This window comes from Physcomitrium patens, chromosome 2 (assembly GCF_059467195.1).
Source record: "Physcomitrium patens ecotype Gransden chromosome 2, ASM5946719v1, whole genome shotgun sequence".
Classification (NCBI taxonomy): Eukaryota; Viridiplantae; Streptophyta; class Bryopsida; order Funariales; family Funariaceae; genus Physcomitrium; species Physcomitrium patens.
This window is the reverse complement of record NC_143411.1, coordinates 20431703-20451361: the sequence shown is the minus strand read 5'-3', so window position 1 is coordinate 20451361 and position 19659 is coordinate 20431703. Positions and strand designations below refer to the sequence as shown.

The 19659-nt window shown below is 43.2% G+C and overlaps 2 protein-coding genes across 5 annotated transcripts; one reads left to right on the top strand and one right to left on the bottom strand.

Moving 5' to 3' along the window:
- The first annotated feature begins 145 nt into the window (after positions 1–145).
- On the top strand, positions 146–12154 carry LOC112279050 (uncharacterized). Of its 4 annotated transcripts, none has more exons than XR_016501807.1 (16): positions 146–331; positions 540–1357; positions 1555–2106; positions 2357–3149; positions 3317–3887; positions 4061–4215; positions 4427–7634; positions 7982–8244; positions 8513–8749; positions 8965–9168; positions 9302–9505; positions 9697–9858; positions 10115–10483; positions 11081–11199; positions 11371–11461; positions 11785–12154. XR_016501807.1 is itself a non-coding variant. In XM_024513113.3 (16 exons), the coding sequence occupies exons 2-16, from the start codon at positions 657–659 to the stop codon at positions 12080–12082; spliced, it is 8211 nt and encodes a 2736-aa protein (XP_024368881.1). In that variant the 5' UTR covers positions 146–331; positions 540–656; the 3' UTR covers positions 12083–12154. The 4 variants fall into 4 exon arrangements, 3 of the variants coding, with proteins under 3 accessions (XP_024368881.1, XP_024368880.1, XP_090104415.1); XM_024513113.3 differs by having other exon boundaries at positions 4076–4215; positions 10782–11199; XM_024513112.3 differs by having other exon boundaries at positions 10782–11199.
- Positions 12155–14719: 2565 nt separating this feature from the next.
- LOC112293716 (uncharacterized) lies at positions 14720–17461 on the bottom strand. The gene is made up of 2 exons (XM_024543477.3): positions 16053–17461; positions 14720–15745 (listed from the first exon to the last, which is right to left on the bottom strand). Exons 1-2 carry the CDS (start codon positions 16620–16622, stop codon positions 15182–15184), a joined length of 1134 nt encoding a protein of 377 aa, XP_024399245.1. The 5' UTR covers positions 16623–17461; the 3' UTR covers positions 14720–15181.
- Between the last annotated feature and the right edge of the window lie 2198 nt (positions 17462–19659).

The following is a 19659-nucleotide window of genomic DNA, read 5'->3' as shown; positions in this document are numbered from 1 at the left end:
GTTGCGGTGTTCACAGAGGAATCGGAGCTACGAGTAGGAACCTTTATGAGCCACGGAACAGTTTCATACATCCCGAACAGTATCATCCACGATGGAGGTGATAATGTCGGCCAGAAGGATTTTGGGTTTTAGGTTCTGGGTTTACACTCTGCCCCTGAAATTCTGCTCAGTGATGAAGCGGGAGCACTGAGTGCCTCTTTGGTTTTTTTTTTTTGAACATGACTTGATTGAAGCGAGTTCCGTCAGTGTCTGCAAGGGCGGTGATGGAAATTTAGCTGGTCTGTATAGGTGGAGGTGGAGAAGCTAAGGGGCGAGAAAGAGCGAATGGAAGGTGAGTAAACTCTAGTCAGCGATGGTGGGAAAGAATTAGGAGAGAGGGAGGGAAAGAGGCAGGGAGAGAGCGTAGTTGTCTGATTAGGGTTATATGTTGCACTCTAAACCTGGCCATCCTTTTCTGCGATGGTTGTTGCAATTTTCTTTGTGGTTGTTATTCTCCGTTGAGCTTTTGGATTGAGTGTATTGGGGTTATTGTGTTGCAGCACATGCAAGAGAAGAAATCGAGGGCACCAATTGTTCAAAGCGACGAATTGTTAGGAGAGGCCGCTGACGCCGCATTCAGGATTGATCAGTTTGGTCGCTTTCCCTAAGTTGGAATCATGGCAGCGGAGGAAGTGCAGGAGCTGCAACGCAACAATGAATTGGAGGATATGGAAATGGTGGAGGAGGATGGAGGCGAAGGATTCATGATCACGGAGCAGCTGGATGAGGAAACACAGAATTTGGCAGCAGGATTGGCGTCTCGGCAGAGCGATGAGTTGATGCACGCATTGCATGAATTTTTGAAAGTTTTAGCAGTCCCCAAGCGAGGAGGGAAAGTGTTGCGACAGTATGTGTTAGCATCACCGAAATGTGTTGAGCTTTTGTCTGCTTGGGAGCTTGGTTCGGGCGCCCCTACAGCTGTTCCGCTTATGCTGCTCCTTTCGGAGATTTTTCGACACCCGCAGGGTAAAGGGAGGACTAACAGAGTTGATGATAGGAAGGTCCGTGGTAATAGTGTAGAGGCACTACAAAAAGCAAAGGCGTTGGCAGTCGTGCAGTCGCGATTGGACAAGCTTGCCCGAACTTTTGGACGGTCAAAGATTAAGGATATGTACTCGCATTTGTCTTCAAAGCAGAGAAGTAGGCAGAAAGCTGTGCTGAGATTGTTGTCCAGCATTGTTTTACGAGGGAAGCTCTTGGCGGTCGATGTTGCAACAAATTTTGATTTCACTTTGGAAGCTTTGAAAAAACTTGCTCAGCATCCCTTTAAAGCCTCGGCGAATACCAAAACCCAGGGATTGTTGCATCAATCGACCAGGTGATTATAATGTCGTCTCTTTCACCATTATTTGGCAATGTTGTTCTTGGATTTTTGGACTCGCTGCTTTAATTGTATGGTATAGTTTGATCAATTGTGACTTCTTTCGAAGTGAATCATACGCTGCCAACCTTTTCATATTGTATTAGATTTAGAAACATTTTTGCAATGTGACAGCTCTTGTTTTTTTTCTCTAGGTATTACTTCATCGAGTTTGCGCTGTCATTTTTAGTTGTTGGAGACCCTGGCCTTCTTCGATGGATTCTTCAGAAGCGTCCTCTTTACGCAGGTCTCCTGCATGGACTCGCAAAGGATGAAGAGGCTACTATTATTCAAGTACTCCATGTTTTCCAAGAGAAGGTGATGGCGCCAGCGTCACTGGTCCCAGCAGGACTCCAGAGTGTGCTCTTCGGAGATGTTGCTCTTGAACAGCTTGCGCGTATTGCAGGTGATGAGTTGTTTAGAGAGTCCGCTGATGTGGCTTACGAGACCCTTATGGCACTGTGCACAGATCCATCACATGGGCTCTGTCCTGAGTATGCATCACCATGGGAATCAGTGAATTTCAAGTCTGGAGCCCATGGTGGTAACCAAGGAAGACTTTTACGACTGTTGTTGCGTTTGCGTGTCACTGAGGCCTTTCGACACAGAGAGCTTTTGTTAACAACAGCGAGATTAAGACCAAGGCTTGCGGCAGCATATCTCGATGCCGTTCCTTATTCTTTAGAGCCTAGACCTTCTCCAACTTGGTAAGCTATTTGTTTACTAGTTTTTGTGATGATTTTTGAGCAATTTCTTTGTCGGTCTGTGTATATAAGACTCTCACTTTCCAACCTCGTCATTTCGAAACATGCATGAGAACATGTAAATATGATGCACTTGTAAGGGCATGCTGCGGGGATATGGCGAGGTTGTGGTAAACTTATGGATGCTTTCACGCTGTGTTGATTGGCCTTGTGTACCTTCATGAGCTAAACTTTGTGTTGCTGTCCTTTACAGGTTTACAATCATGTCTCTTGTAGCTGATCTCGTACACATTTCAAGCACGCCTCCTCCTTTATCCTCTATGGCGTTGCGGGGTCTCCCTGTTCCAGCCCCCGATGGACCTCTAGTTCGAAATAATCTGCGACATTTGCTTCCTCGGGCCTTGCCAAAAGTGGCCTTAAACAGGGGCTTGCAGCATGCTAATGTCCTGGTGAAACATGCATCTTTGCGTTTGTTACTGGAGGCTCTCTTATCACTAGAGCTTCTTGTCGACGGAGCATTTGCAGCGGCAGAGAATACGTGTTCACAATTGAAAGACAGATTTTCCGGTAATTTTTCTGTATTAGAGACAAAAACTAGAAGCATTAAGAGGGGTGATTCTTTAAGGGACTCAGAGCAGGAGTTCCAGAGGCGTCAATGGTTAGAACTCGTAGAAAGTATTCAGGATACTATGCGAGCTACTTTACCGGACCCGAACATTTTACTTATTATAAATTCAACCATAAATAGAAGAAAAAATTCACTAGATGAGCCTGATGGGAATCACAAAAGAACTCAACCAGTTAAGGAGGTTAGTGCTGGTAAAAGGAGGAAAAAAGACGAAGGCTACGTCATTGATGAACCTGATAGAACCCAATTAAGTCATTCTGATTCCAGTGTGGAGTCAGAAGGAGATGAAGAGGAGGAAGATTCAAGTGCGCTGGAGATACTAGCTCAAATTTGGGGTTCAGAAGCTATTGTTAGTGCCAATGGCTCAATTCAGTCTCTGCTACATGCTAAATTGCTCGAAGTGCTAGCTGCATACCAGGTCCGTCACAGCACTCTGGAAGTTCTTTTGGGATGTGTGATGTGTGATGTCATCATTCATGGTAATGGTACCCTTAGTTAGTTGTATTTAAACATCCAATATTGTTTTGGCTTCAGATATAATGCTCCTAAAGAGCTGTATCACTAACTTTTTATTTGCTGCCTCAGAGGGTTCTTCCCGTAGCGTTTGCAGACAAAGGATTCGACCCTTTCAAGTTGCTCTCTTCTGATCTCATGCAACTGTCTTTGGCTCAGCAAAAGGCTTTTCTGTCGCTTTTATTGGCCACAACAGCTGCTTCTCAAAGAAATTCAGCTACTAATAGTATCGTAGAGGCTGGTGGGTTTGGTTCTGTGTACAAACATTCGAAACCGTTACTCAAGATGATGATAGGCTGTAGGGTAGACCATATTAGAGATAATGCTCATCTCCTTGCTTCGCGCCTCATGGTGAGCACGGGGGCCTTCGAAAGCAACACTTGGGAAACAACCTTGTGGTTGGGTCACTTATCAAGGTTGATAGGAGAACCAGTCAACACAATATGTAAATTAGATGACAGTGAGGAAGACCACCCGAATCAGCATATTCTTGGAAGCATTGGCGAATGTGTTGTTGGGTTTCTAGCGGAAGCTGTAAGTTCTGTTGGTAGGACGCTATACAAGTATTTTGACGAGCTATTTTCTCTCCTCTCTGCACATTCTTTGGGAGAGGGTTCCACTGAACAATCCAAGGGTTTATCAGGTACTTCACGACTCCGATTGACGCCTATATTCCAGATTATCCAACCATCATCTTGGTCATTAAAACGCAAATCGGTGTCATACACTAGATGGTTTTGTTTAGATGTCTGCTTTATTTTTTGTTTTTCTGAATGTTATTCTTTTGCATCCAGCTTACCAAAGTCTTTAATGTAGGCTCGATGGTTCCAGAGTTTGGTCCTTTTGTTGTGTGCGCACTGGAGCATACTCTTCGGGTGGTTCGCTCTGATTCTAAGAGCATGTCACTGCCTCAGCGATCTGCCATCGCATTGTATGTTGCTGGTGTTCTAAGTGATCTGCTACGAATTCAGGTATTTTTATTCGTTTTACTCAGACTGCATTCTACGGTTAAAAATCAGACTCACTCAGTCTGGATATGTGAAGACAGCGTAATAAGTGGCTCTGTTATTATTATTATTATTATTATTATTATTATTATCATCATTATTATATTGTCGTAGGTGGCGCATTGTTGGTTGTGGCTATTTTTATTGATTACGCTGTTGAAATGTGTTCTTACAGACTGATGCGCGAGCTTTGGGAATTGTAATCACGTCTATTTTGTCTCCTGAGTTTAATCCAACTACTAGGAACACTGACAAAAACTTGTCTACCCTTGGAAGTGAATGGAACCCACTTCAGGTGGTTTATCTGCAAGCTCGCTCGTTTCTTGACGGTGAAGTCAATTGGGCAACTCCAGCAATGCAGGCGCCTGGCTTGAAAATTAGCGAACCTTCTGGGCATCTATGTGATGTCATCACAACTTGCAAAGAGTCTACAAAAGATGACGTTGTGATGTTAAAAGAGAATTTGGTATCCGCTTTGGTTTGTGCACCACTGCATAACGTCAGCAACAGCTTCTTCAAGCTCGTTGAAATAATTCCAAAGACATGTGGTCAGAGGATACCAATCTTGATGACATTGTGCGGCCTGCACTGTAGTCTGTTGACGGAAGCGGACCTTGAATTCGAAAATACAGAGAAGGATCGGACCATTAAAAGACAATTACTTGTGACTGAGCTATTGAGTATATTTTCATCGAGCTCATTCAAGATGGGCGGGTTAGCTTTGTCCGACTCATCATCGTCCATCGGAGAGCTAGCTAATCATATCTTCTACTTTCTGAAGTCACTCCCGTTTTCTGTTCTCTTTTCAGCGCTATTGTATCGGGTCAATGGGAAGCTGTTGAACTTTGAGGTTTTATCCACAACTCTTGATAGCTCGTACTCTTCAATCCTCGCGCACGATCAGCTGATCATTATGAAAACGTTACTCAGCTCCATTCATCAACTTTCATTCGCATCACTTGAAAGTTTGGACAAGAAACAACGCCTTGACATTTGTTTCACATATCTGAAAAGGCTCGTTACTATTCCCAAAACCTCGAACCATGGAGAAGAGTCTAATACTATTTCTGAAGAGATATTGCTTTGCAAGGACATGATTATTATGTCATTGACACATCCTGCAATTGCAGGGTTTTGTCAGTGTTCCACAGAAACAGAGGTGAGCTCGATGAAGCATCAGAAAAGCTCCCGATTACTTGATGCGTGCATTATGGATTATCTGAAGTTTCTTCTGGAGTCATGTTCAGCTATTGAGCTCCGTGGAAAGTCTGAATCTCTTGCTGAGATGTTGGACAGTCTTCAAGGAGCCACTATTCAGGCTTGCAAACCCTTTGTTCAGAAGACGATGAAGCTTTTCTCGCTCAAATTGATAGGAAGGGTGTCTGATGAAGATGAAACCACCTTTTCCAAGGACTACTATCTTACTCAATCTTTTGTTCTACAATTAGCAGGCTACGCAGATTCTCAATACTTTCTCTCCTTCCTCTCTGACTTAGTTTCATGCAAGACCGTACGAACACCTTCAGGAGTGTCTTCATCCTCAGTTTTCCTCGAGCTTGCTCGGGCTTTTTACGAGAAGCGTTTACAGAATGGGCTAAATAATAAGTTCAAGTCTGAGCACTGCGGGGCAGTTCTTCAAGAAAGTTTAGATGTGTTCAGGTTTGTGGGAACTGAAGTACTAAAAGATGTTGCTGAAGACGCAGATCGTTGCCTGCTATCAGCTCTGCAGAGCTTTAGTCCAGATGCAGAAGGTGGCTGTTCTTCATCATCCAGCCATTTATCACTACTTGTGAGCACTGCTCCAATCGAAGTCATTAACTGTTGTATCCAACGTCCGACTATTCTACGTGGCAACATTGTCAAAATTCTGGTGCAGACAAGCACAGTTCATAGAAACGAGTTCGGGAGATTGTTGTGCCAGGGAACTGGGGAAGACGAGATCGAGAACGATGAAGCTTCGAAGTTCGCCAGTAAATTTTTGACAGAGAAAAAATTTCAGACAGAAAAAACTTCTTTCCGTCTTTCAGACAATGACCTGTTTCTTCTATTGCCTGCCGCTAAAGTTTTTTTATGTAAGTGTCAATCGAGTTTAATGACGAGGCTGGTGGTCCATGTTGCGTCTACATACTTGAGATTATTAACAACACATATCAAAAGATGGGACGAGTTCGTTTTAAAACTTTTAAGTTTCACTGAACTGGGATCTAGCGTATCAAAGCTGGTGAACAAGGATCATAGCGTGGAAGAGTTAGCTGGATCATACTTCAAAGATATTGTGACATTGATGAGGAGATGCCTTGCTATATGCCCTCTTAGCAGCAAAAAGCGTGTCTATCTTCTGCGCAAGCTTCTTCCCAAAGCTGGGCTGCCTTTGGCCGATCTGCAGATAGATTCCTTAATTGGTTCAGAAATAGACTTGAGCACAGTGTTCTTTCAAGTATATGGAAAGGCTGCCGCCGCAAGACATATCTTATCAGACATTGAAGCTCATTTACCAGAAGCCTACACTGCCAGTTCGGTTCCAAAGCAGCAAAAGTTGAGGAGTCTGATGGCGGACTCGGTGATGAGGTTTGCTACCGGCCTTGCCTCTACTTTAACTGTTATTTTTAAAGTGGCTGCTCAGATGAAGAATCAATCAACGTCTTCGTACACTCCCAGAACACCCAAAGTGATCAAGGCTTTGGAGGAGTTCTTACAATTGCAGTTAGTTGGAGTGGTGAAATCAATTGATACAACTGGATTTGAGGCAGACATTATGTCTTTATTTGAAAGCTATGCAAAAACCTGTCTTAGATATAAGTTTGGGAATGTAGAAGGAATGAAAGTTCTCCAAGCTTTAGCTGGGTGTCTCTTGAATTTACCTGATGATTATACAGCAAAAAGAAGGGAGATCGTTTCTTCTGTGCTAGAGTTGGTGTTATCGCATTCGCAGTTTGTGCTGTATATTGTCTCCTGTAGTACAGCTTCAAGACCTCTTCCTAAAAATCTTGGTCGCCAAGCTGGTAAGGGAACAGCATTGAGCTCCCTCCCTTCTATACTTTCTCTAATTGGGTCTCCCATGGTTGTCTCTGGGAAACAAACCCTCGGAGTAGCATCTGATATGCAGGTTTCAAGCATGTCAGAGGCTGAAGGTGCCGACATAGATGTCGGAATTGATGCACCTGCTGAAGTTCCAGAGGAGTGCCAATTAGCGTTGCTTCAGCTAGTTCGATCTCTATTTCAGGTGAAGATGCACCCAGGTGATGAGATTCTGTCCTCAGAAGATAGAGCGACAGTAGAAGAACTGCTTTCTCTTCTTCTTGCAGCCTATGGTGCTACTACTGGGAGGCTCGACACTGAAATTTACGCACTGATGAAGCAACTAGAATCTTATGGTGGACCAGGTATGGTCGGCATTTTTGCTAACAGAGTGTCTCAGATGTCTTCATTTATACTGCGGGGACTAAATTCAAACCCAAAAATTTAATGCGCTGCATGTATTTATAGTTGTGGATTGCCCAGTTCTACTTCAATTGAACTTTATAGTTTTAAATTATGGTTAAAATACATATTAATTGAGAAACTTAGCAATATACTCAGACTGATTCACTACACTTATTTTTTCTATTTCTGTGAAGCCTTTCGATTATAATCTTGCTGCTGTAGAAGTTGTCAGCCTGCGTTTTCAATCCACAAAAGTGGCTTTTCGTCACTAAAACTTATGTACTTATTTATTATTCGTTGGCCCCAGGTTTTTCTGGGCTCGCAAGCATGGATTACTTGTGGGGCGAGGCTGCTTTGCAAAGAAGGAAAGCAAAAGTTGAAGAGAAATCTCAATTGATGGATGAAGGCTTGGAGATAGATGAGAACGTATTAGAATCTCGAAAGAGAACTTACAAGGAGGATTTAACATTAGATCCAAGAAGATGTGGTTTGTCAGTTCTATGCTTCCCAACATTAGCCCATCATTCAATAACCTTAGGAAATCGAGAAGTTGGGGCTAAATCGAAGAAGGTGAGAGCGTCCTTGGGCACTACTTGAGATAACGCCAAGTGCAGTTGTTATTGACATTCATTTATAGATGTTATAGTTTCTAAATAACAGTTACTGCACGCACTTAAAGTAGCTAGTAAGCTACATGATCTATATAACAGACGCAGAATTCATGCTTTACTTTCTGTTGCGAAATATGTTACAATAGTGTTTTGATTTGTGAAGGTATCATATATCAAACCCTTATACAGCATTGGTGCTCAACCATTGGGGATACTGTATTGTGCAGGTTTTCCTTAGTGACACATACGATGCTGATTTGGAGCTCCAGTTGAAGGGAACTGCTTACGACCCTCGCTATATTCTACAATTTGGACTTCATGGAATTGCAGTGAAGTGCATTGATGCTGAGGAATTTGTATGTCTGGGTCTGCTTGCTGTGGCTATAGCATCTCTCAGCTCTTCTGACGAAGACATGAGGAGATTAGGCTACAAGCTTCTTGCAAAATACATGTCTATTTTGGAGGTACATAATATATTCTTGTGCTGAAAACGCTCTTTCGACACGTATATAGACAGGAGCCACTTTGATCGGGTCAGAGCTGTCTGGAGAGTGTCTTCGTTTAGAACTTCCAACTTTTTAGTTAAATTCCTTTCCCATTTTGTTGGTGGTGTACACATACTTCCAACCGTGCTTGTCTAGTTTTTTTTATTTTGATAATATTATGTGTTTGAATACAGGAGGGTTCGACTTTCAAAGGACAGCCACAAATTCGAATGTTGCTGAATTATGTGAAGAATGCAGTTACTGAAGAGTGGCAGCAATTGCCATTTGTTCTCATGTTATTTGCTGCAGAGTGCTCATGCATCCTCATGCATCCAGAGAACCCTCATTTTATGGTTATCACACGCTATCTATTGAAGGGTCCAGCTTTGGATCTTGAGGTGCGCACCTCTTAATCCTTTCACCACGGTCAGCAATGGCTCAGTATAGAAACATCTTAAGACCGTCAAACTTTTATCCCGCCTTCTTCATGCAATATCCAAGATTGAATTTTTCTCTTTCTTTGATGTTCAGTATGTTCCATTATTTCATTCGATGTTCGGAAGCGGGTCACCTCGTCATCGGAGTGAGCGTTTATGGATGCTGCGCCTCTTGGCGTGCGGATTGTCAACATCCCGAGATGCACGAGTCTTCCGCCGTCAGTTCGTATTGGAGATTCTTATGAGTTTTTACAATTCCCCTTTGGCTGATTCCTTCGCAAGAAAGTGGGTTTTACAGGTACTAAATTTCTAAAGCTTATGTGGATTTCTCATATCATATAGATATTTTACTTGATTGTTTTCAGCTGACACAGGCGGGTGAGTAGAACCATCTGATGCTTTTTGTAACCAAAGTGTAGTTGGTGTGCCTTTCAAGAAAAAAACTTTGCCTGGTATGCATTCATTTGGTATGATGCGTTGGATTTGCAGGTTCTCTTAAAATCAACAAGGGTACGAGGATGCGTGCAAGCCCTTGTTGAACGTTCAGGTTTCCTTCCATGGCTAGCTTCAGCTGTCGTGAATTACAGGGATATAAGCATTTCAGAGCAGGACGGAAAAGAGGCTGATGACCTCCCGATTATGATTCTAGAGGTCCAATCTTTTTCCTGTCCTCCATCCATTTTATTAGATTTCAGCACCTAGATTTTCATGATGAGGAATTACTTGTATTGTTTGACTTGAGGTTGCCGCTTTACCCTGTACTCGTTCGTGTTAAATTACCATTGCATTAATTCCATCTTCTTAAATTATGTAGTGTATGGCTTTTGTATTAACAAACCGGTTTTTTTCCTTTATTTTTTTCTTCTAGCCATTTATGCCGTGAAATGGGTTGTGCATGGCGCAGCAGATCATGGAGAGATTGTTAAGATGGAAATTTTTTGAGCAACGTTGTCTTGGAGAGGGTATGGCGGAGCTAACTACAGCTGCCCTCACATTACGATATTTTCTAACGCATGGTACAAGGACTCCCAAACAACGGGCAATCTTTAGGAGGCCTGCGATACGTATCATGACCTATGCTCTTCGCTCATCGCAGCGGAGGAAAAAACATGAAACTCATTTCAACCTATCTTTACGTGATATATTAGAGGCAATACGCTGGGTGGAATCTGAAGGTCCAGACAGTGGATATGGCATCGAGACTACTGCAGAAACACGGGCACTTGTCCTGCATATGCTACTGCAAAGTTCGCCTCCTGCAGTCTCAACGCCTGAGGTGAGAGCAGTTTGTCTTACCGCAAGCTCATTTGTTCGAAAGTTTTGGAGCTTAATCCCATTAGAACGCCTCTATATTTGGTTTTTAAAAATTATTTAAAAACACATCTGTTGTTCTGGAAAAGGAAGCGGCATATTCGTGATTGAATATTTTTCATTTTATGATGTGTTTACTGCAACCACTTACAATCATGGAGTCCTCAAGACCCAGCCATTTTAATATGCTTAATATTTAATCTTATTACTTATCTGCAATTTTTGGTCTTGAGTTCAAGTTTTTGAGTATCTTGCCATTGCAGGACAAAGAACTTTTATGTGAGGTTTCTAGCTGGGCTGTGCCTGTTGCAAGTCGGACTCTTGTAAATGCGGCATATAAACAATCTACTGGTTCTGGACATGCTGATTTTAAGAAGCTTCCAGAAGGCTTACCAGAAAAGCTTGCACGCTGGGTCACTGCATCTCTTGTGATTGGAAAATTAGCTCTAGTCAGATCCCAGCAGGGATCGGCCACAGGTCTTGCGGATGCGTGTTCTAGTTGCCTAAATGTACTCTCTGGTCGTCAGTCTTTACAATCTATGGACTTTCACCCTACCAACAGAATGCTGGCTGTCCAATTACTGGAGTTGCAAACATGTTTCAGTGGAGAAGTTGATGATCTACTAGTGCCCGCTTTAGCTTCCTTGTGGCCCGTCTATAACCCTGAAGAAATTCTACCAGGTTCGTTCATATATCGTCTCCTTTTCAAGTGCTAATTAGTTATCTAGTTGCTTGACTCCATCAATTTAGCGCTTAACTCTTGATGCAGGTTGTCTTGGAGAAAGTTTGCTCGTCCAATTGCATGATACCTTACGCAGTAACACATTGTGACTGTTATACTGGCATGCGCAGGAGACGAGTCAGTAAAAATCGCTACATTACTCATAGAAAGGATTCTGAGCAACATCGCTGTACCTCAAGAAGCCTATCCCTTATGGCGCTGGTAAGTGAATCTCTCATTGACCGTGACAAGGAGACTTGAGTTTTCCCAATAATGATGGAACCAATTTGTTTGGCTTTCAATATACTGTTTCATGGCTATCCTCAACGCATGTTCTTATATCTTAAACGAATTGAGTAGTCATGGGATAAATGGATGGGGCCCAGTCTGAGACACTTACTTAGGACCTTAGTTCAAGAGTTCCGGACAAAAGCACTCATTACTAGGCATTACATTTCTATTGTCTCAGTCAACGCAGTTTACTCTAGTGAGAGGTCTGATTTGTTGTGCAGACACAATGTACTCACTACACTATTTCTCTGCAGGTCTTTCAATAATTCTTGGCGTAGTAAGGAAACAGCAGCCGGCGGGAACATGCCCACTGGGATTTCAAGTTTTGAGGCCGAGCTATGTCAGATAGCCCTCGTTGTTTTCCAGCAACTTGTGATGGCACAGGCAAACTCTGGGCTTGCCCAGCTTGTATCTCAATGGGTGAAAGGATTAGATATTTCCGAACACGATTTTACTTGTAGCAAAAAGGCCTGTTCCAAATTCGTTGAAAAGTTGGATCAGAGTATAGAGAAACTACGTAGAACACATAACCAGCTTGTTACAACTTCCTAACCAGCTTGGAATTATGTACATTTTTCGGCCAGATTCGATCCCTACTATGTTAAAGAGAATTCATTTGTAGTCTCTCGAATGTTAGGTTGATGACACCGTTAATCTAGGTGATCTTGATAAAGCATTTTAGTTTGCGGCCTCAAGAAAATTAAAAATCTTCAACATTAGTTGGAAAAAAAATGAAAAATACATGCAAATGCAACCCTACAAATTTTGTGGAGTGTCACTGATAATATTTATTACACAAGTGACAAAACAATTCTAACAAGGTAAGAAAATGGGGTATGTTATTTACAATAAGATTTGAAAAGCACCACTGAAGGCAGTAAATGGAATTATTCTTGCAGAAAGATCTTTTCTTTTTCTGCATTGTGCGGTTTAGAGACTTTCAATGTTTTAGGGTTATTCTAAATCAAGGAACAATACACGAAGATAGTTTTACTAAGACAGTGTAAATTAGGAAGATTAAAAAAAAAAGAAAAAAAGAAAAAAAATTCATCTTTTGAAACTCCTAACATTTCTGATGCATAATTTCGATGATCGAGATATGTTTTCCTCCTTTCTTTAGCCGTGTTTCAACACTAAAAAAATTAAATTTTGTTTGTTGTTAGGAATAAGTATATTCATACAAATTTCCAAACATTGTAATGTAATAAAAACACTGCAAATGATGCATCACTCAGGATGTTCATAGTGTTGGATTTACCATTTCAATTACCAAAAAGCCTATTCCCAGTTTGAGTCATATTTAAAATACTCATATTTTCTCCGAAGCATTCCTCAGTTGTATTAAAATTCTACACTTCAATGACAAAATATATATATATATATATATATATGCACCCACATCATTATAATAAAATTACAATAAGAGAGAGGTTGCGTGACGACCTCATGTCACAATGACTAAATCTGAGCAGCCTCTCGGGCAGCAACAGGCAAGCTTTCCAGCCATGCATTGAAAAGTTTTAGAAGGCTGCCCGAGGTGGCTGGCTGCCCCTGGAGAGTGAGGTGAGGAGAATCCCAATAAACATGCCCTCTTTCCTGTAATAAAACAATTTGTACCTGCACCCCATGACACGTCAGACAGGTTCAGGTTCCACGTGGACAGGGGAAAATGCTCACCCATCCAGCTCACCCGTCCAGCTCACCGAATCAGTAACCAATAAACCAGGACGATGGGGGTAAAAGTGATAAAATGATAAAATGAATAAGCAGATGCTTCTTTTCACACTTATTTATATTGACGCACATTCACTTCATATCTCTTATATAAAACAGCTCACTGGATAAACCAGAGGAGACAAAAACTATCTTTGATTGACTGCATATCTTATTGTGTTCATAAAAAAGGAAGTAACAGTGATGCAATAACTCAACTTTTTGATTAATCAAATATCAAAATCTGCATTATGCTGTTACAGATTGTCAAGAGTAGCATTGCAAGATCACTGGATGTGGAGCTTAGTAGCTCCCAATGAAGAAATAACCAGCAAATATTTTTGGTTGGCCACCTTTTTGGTTTCCACTAATATAATATATGTATATATATGTTGGGGGGTGTTTTTCTTTGGCCAAATTATGGTGAATGAATGAATTCCTATGATCTCAATTAATAATAAGGGGGAGATTCTTCCGAAAATGGATCTCTGTCTATTATCAACAATTTTTGTACAACTGCTGCATCAACACACGGTTAGTGACCGTTCATAGAATTGGGTTCCACCTCAGAAAAGTCTCGCAGTTTTCATATGTATATATATATATATATATATATGCGTGTGTGCTCGGGTGTGTTTGTATGTTGCAGGATATTTTTCTGCCTACACGAGACCCACACACGTAGAATCCAGGTGAAGGACACCCAAGGGCGAAGCGCTCTACTTCACTGGTTCAAGTGGTTTAGGGTTTTTCTTCAGTTTTTGGTTTTACAGAACCGTAATTATTCTTCACTCATTCATTGTGGCTTCCGAGGTTCCATTACGAGACAAAAACTGTCACACAACGACAAACGAGATGACCTCGTTCATCAATGCAGATCACAGCGAAACACATCGCATGAGCTCGACACTCAGCTTTCCCACCTTCACACGATGAGAACTCCACAGATTTAGGGCTCATCGCATGGTCCAACCAGCTCAAAACTTCTCCACACCCCATGCAACCCATCCACCATGAAGGTCCCTCATCCAGCCATCAGAGAATCAAGGATTTAAGCAATAATTTGGAGGACCGAAGTGGTGTCTTTCGTAGCAAAGTTTAGAAGTGGGTAGTCCACTCCAGGTGATCTACTCCACTGTGATCAGTAGAGGTGTCGTTTATTCAGAGAGAAAGAGGACTGAGAGAAACGGCGAGGGAGATTACCGTTAGGATCTGTACATGCTCTAGTAAAACTCATTTTGGGAATATCGTGGGAAGCGTGCTGCAATAAGGACTGCACAGATGTGCTTAGATTTTTTCAAGGATGAGATGGAGATTCTCATGTATTAAGGTTTCAATAACATGAATCAACCTCTATCTTTTTAAGAGACCAACGAATGCCATATCCCAACAAAGATCGACAACCAGGACCTTAAGAAAAACTTGCGAGATAAATTGTCCGGACTTGAAGTTTTTGTGAGGATGCCGCGCACAGTGTGTCAGAAAAGTGAACCCGTTGAATGTTATATGCAACATATATACAGTAACCTGTACCATACGATTCCAGCCTCTCTATGGTTCTCGGTACCTTAAGCCAGAACTAATCCTCATTTCGAGGATCCTTTAACCAGAGGGAGAGCACGGACCAGATTGGGTCTAAACCTACATTGCTCAACCAATGCCGCCCCTTATGGATTCTGAATAACATGATCCATCATGTGGTGATTAATTTCTACGAGTAACCCTCTAGCGCGATTACAAATCTGAAGCTTGTAACCTGTAATTTGATGGTCGGTGGAGCAAGGCTGACAAAAGTCCCGTCTTTGCACTCTAGCTACCCGTCCCAAAGGGGAATTGGAATCAAACTTCACTGACACTCATGGCTTCAGGTGAGCACTGAGCATGTCAATCACACACAGAAGATGTGTGCTTTATATCCCAGATGCCGTGGTGGTTTTTTTAAGTACGAGAGCTAGCCCACACTGGAAGCCTTCTCGATCCCAACAGCGCAAGTAAATGTAGTTCTGTCATCGCCAATCTTCTTGCAGACACTCCAGCGCAGGCTGCAACTTTGCCAGAATTCGGAACGGTAATTTGGGCTTCGTCTAAAACCGCAGCCAACCGGAGACACGCTGCCAGTGCGACGCGCCTGCCTGAGTTGGAGAAGAGAGTTGGAGTCAAAGCGCGGGACACCTTACAGAACATGCGCAACGCGAGGGGAACAGTCCCAGGGCTGCTAAGGTGCAAATCCCAATGCCATTTTGCCAACGTTCTCATTGACCTAGAGATAGAGAGAACTGCTGATTCCTGCGCGGGGGCGAAAGATGACATCGTCTGTACTCTATCATCCATCCGCTGGCGCTTTGCTGAGGAAAGTAAATGATTAGTGACAACTCTGTTGGTGTTGCCAAACTCTGGAAATTGAGTTCTATTGTCACCTCTTTCTTCAAAACTGGAATCCTGATTGGCGCGGGAGTTGCTTCCAGTACTTGAAGATGAAGAAGTGGTGCTGTCGCATTTACACTGAAAAAACAGAAAAACTTTCAGAAAAAATAGCTCTCTTCACAAGCGGAACTCATTTACAGAACGCTTGACTACAAAAATTTGCATTACGGACCCTTACATTGCTTTCAATCACGACTTAACAAGTTGATTGTGAATTGAACCGGATATCGAGAGAGTGGCATGTAACATGAAAACGCCTGATCGTAATAAACTCTTCGAACAAGCAGTAGATGGATCCAAGAGAGACCAATTAGTACACTTGTATCCACCCTGTCTGGGTGTAGTGAGGCCATGGTGGGAGAGTAAGAGATGAAGTAGAAGTTACCTGTCTGTGAGCATCGCTGCTGTTGACATCTTCCAACACCCTCATCGCAATCTGCTTGCTTTGTGGAACAGACACAGGTAAGAGGGAGTGCAATGACCTCTTCCTCTTCAGCGACTTCGAGATACCTGAGGACACACTCGCATGAGCGCTCCCACAGTCTACAATAACGCCTTCTGAATCATAGCTGCTGAGCTGGGAATGACTACTTTCACAAGATGAAACTTGCGAAAATTCCGTTTCGAATATAACCGCACTCTCGCAGCTCTCGGCCGTGACTCTCGCGGTGTCAATCACATTTCCATCGTTGAGAGTGATGCATTCACCCTGTGCCTCACCCTGAGAACATTCTGCACAAACGCCAGGAAGAGGCGTAGGGTTGGCTCCTGAAGCTCTCCACGAAGTTTGTGTCCCACAGGTTCCACACAGAACAGACCGAGTATGTCTGGCCACCAGGAAGTTGGCGCTGTGAACTTTGGCATCGCAAATCCAACAAATGTGAGCCTCATCTGCTTCGCAATACAAAGCCGCTACGCCGTCACACAACTCGCACGCTGTGTTTGTTCTCGCCATCTCTCAGCAAATTTTCACTCACATGATCGATCAGTGCCACTCACTACTGCAGTCGAAACGAAAAACCGTCGCTGTCCCCACCAGGAAAAAAGCGCAGGTCCTTGCTAATGCGCCGAAATCGTGGTCTAGCAACCAAAACTCTTCCTAAACCACTTTCCAACCCCTTTATCTTGTCAATTCAGGGCCTGAAAGGCAAAGCAGCCACCAACCAAAACCTCTCACGGCCCTGCGATATACTCACATAGGTCGTCTAGATTCCCACCAACTCCTTCTTAACCATATCGATGATTGACCTGACACTAAGAGAATTTAAATCTGCAGCAACGAAAAACTCCGCGAATATGAAGAAAAATTTAAACCGTCTACAATGTACCTTGAGAAGAATTCCGTCTACTGAAATGCTCAGCCCTTCATCCGCTGCCTAAACCACGAAACAGTTCCAACTCCTTTGTGACAATAAACACAAGTAGCACCTCTCAAATCTCAATCCGGAAGATAACGACTCGTTAAACCACCTAAACGTTCTGTGATCCAAACCCTGCGAAAGGTTTCCAGATTGTATGATAAATTTTTTTTAAAAAAATGAAGAAGGGAGAGAGCAGGTGGACAAGAAAGGCATGGAGAGAAAGATTGACGCAGACACTACACCCAAGCCCTCAGAAACCTACTCGAAAAGTTTCCAGAGCGGACATATGAACTCTCCACAGATCGATCTACAAAAACCCTTCCCGGCTCGAGGTTTCAAAAAGGGACTCGACACAAAAACCCCGAGAAAGCGTGATCACGACGAACTTATAGGTGGAGCGCCAGTCAATATACTCGGCACAACAAGGTGTGGTCCAGACGAGTGTATCCGTGTCTGGGAGAGAGAGTCCTGCTAAGCATAACGTAATGAAGAAAGGAGAGAACGACGGACCACGGACGACGATCGTGGAGACTTATGACGGACGTTCAGCCGTAATGGACGGATCTCGGACGAAGGCGGTTGACGCGGAACACCACATGCGCGACCGAGGACGGATTCAGGCCACGAGCGTGGGTCGAAAATATCTGCAGGCTCGGAACTCACCCGCGGGCCCGGCCGAGTCTTGCGGATCCAGTTCGGCCCAGGAGTATCGCCCAATCGGGTGGCGGAATTGGATTTCAACTTCGAGTTCCCAGGCGAGCTGTCACGGATCAACCCGCGACGCTTTGTTTTCGTTCGTTCGTCGATTTTCGCCGTGGTAGCTGCTGGTAAAAACGCTAGGACAACGTTCGTTACAAAATAAACAGCCGTGCAGTCCCACTGGGAATATTCTTTTCTTCACAATAAAGCTCCAGTCAATTTTTTTTCGAATGATTAGAGGCCCGGGAAATGGGATCCCAAGCACAAGAATAAACTTGTTTTTAGGAAAGTATCAAAAGGGTATTAAGCATAAGAGAGGTTAGAGGAGATTACAAATCAGCCACAGCATATCCGAAGCGGTGAGGGATCAGCACGTGGCGGGAGGCGGATGGCACGGAGGTTTGGGAACCGAACCTGGACTAACACTCATCCCCTTCCACATGCTTGTGTAAAGGGGGGATCCACCATTGAATACAAAACCAGGCAGTAGTTATGGAGACTAGCCTCCGCCGGTGGATGGGGACGACGACGAGCCTGGGTACTTTCCGTGGTCGCTAGGAGGGCAGCGATGGGAGATTCACAGACGATGCTTGCGTGAGCTGAAGAAAAATCATGTGGCTCTGGTGTGGTGTGGTGTGAGGAACTGGCTGAGCTCCACGGCTGGGGCAGTAGCTGTTGCTTTTGCGGGGGTTGGGGGGAGGTCCCCACTTGGTCGAGTCAGCAGCGGGGGAGCAGCGTAGAATCAAGCTGTGGTCAGTATCCGAGCCTCCAGAGCAATGAGAGGCCAGCATGAGATTTGGCAAATTCCAAGGGTCACCAATCTGCCACCCAACTTAGTATGACTGACAACCGCAGGACAAACGGCATTCTTCTGCAGAGCGTGGTTACCGTGCTTTATGAGGGGGAGATATTTAATGCCATTATCGGGGTAGAACCCCTTCAACTGGCTGATAGACGGGTTCTTCCTGGTCTGCATGCAGTAATTCTTCGTTCGCGACAGTTTTTTTTGTTTTGTTTTTGTTTTTGTTTGTTTGTTTGTTTTTTTTGTTTTGTTTTTTTTTTTTTTTGTCTTTTTGGGCTCGAATTCCAATCTAATCCACTTTCCGAAATTTGATATTCACTGTCCATGTATGTGTATGTGTGTGTTTTATTTATTTCTTTTTTCTGTGGATAAAGCTCTCCGGATCAGACTCTAGCATGAATTTTGGCAGCCACACCTACTAATGTGACTTAAGAAGTGACGTTGGATTCGTATTTAGCATCACTGAACTTAAACCATGAAAAAATTGTCGAATTTGAAATCGAGATGGAGTTCATAAATTTTTGAATACACACATATAGATAGTAATATATATATATATATATATATTGATGTCGATAAGGTGATAGTTAAACCTTTCATACTTAATGTGAGGAATCCTGATGAATAGGCAGACAGAATCAGATCATGGGTGCAAACTACATGAATCCCAAGATTGTCAAGCAGCAGAGTACTGGAAAATAATAACAAAATTCGTGATGAATTTCAAACATCCACATGGGAAACGGAGGCGGTGGATTTTATATGTCATGATTGAGAGCCAATTAGAAACCCAGAACAGATTGTGGCTTGATCTGCTATCGAATTTCCTTTTTACCGTCAAAGGACTCTACTGCAGGAGAGGTTGTGGCCGAAATTCGTCGACCCCACGTGAATAGATGCTTTGGCAGCATGGGTAGGGCCATTGGCTGACACAACTAATCTTACCCACATACCGCAACCCCACCCGCAGACTTCTAATCCTAGCATCCTGCAATTTTGTCCCCACATTCATGTAGTAGTCTTTTGTCCACTTGCTGTCCTCCACCCTGCTCTACCCCATGTTGCACACCAAGGCCTCCCTGTTGAACATCCTTTTTTCCACGCTCTTCATGCCATGAATCCATCCCTCT

What these genes read in the sequence shown, in the direction of transcription:
- LOC112293716 (XM_024543477.3), bottom strand. Translation starts at nt 16,622, where the DNA reads ATGGCGAGAACAAACACAGCGTGCGAGTTGTGTGACGGCGTAGCGGCT. An exon ending in GCAGCGATGCTCACAGACAG is followed by an intron (nt 15,746 to 16,052) that starts GTAACTTCTACT and finishes CTGTTTTTTCAG; the next exon opens with TGTAAATGCGACAGCACCAC.
- LOC112279050 (XM_024513112.3), top strand. Translation starts at nt 657, where the DNA reads ATGGCAGCGGAGGAAGTGCAGGAGCTGCAACGCAACAATGAATTGGAG. An exon ending in AATACATGTCTATTTTGGAG is followed by an intron (nt 8,750 to 8,964) that starts GTACATAATATA and finishes GTTTGAATACAG; the next exon opens with GAGGGTTCGACTTTCAAAGG. An exon ending in TCCCGATTATGATTCTAGAG is followed by an intron (nt 9,859 to 10,114) that starts GTCCAATCTTTT and finishes ATGGCGCAGCAG; the next exon opens with ATCATGGAGAGATTGTTAAG.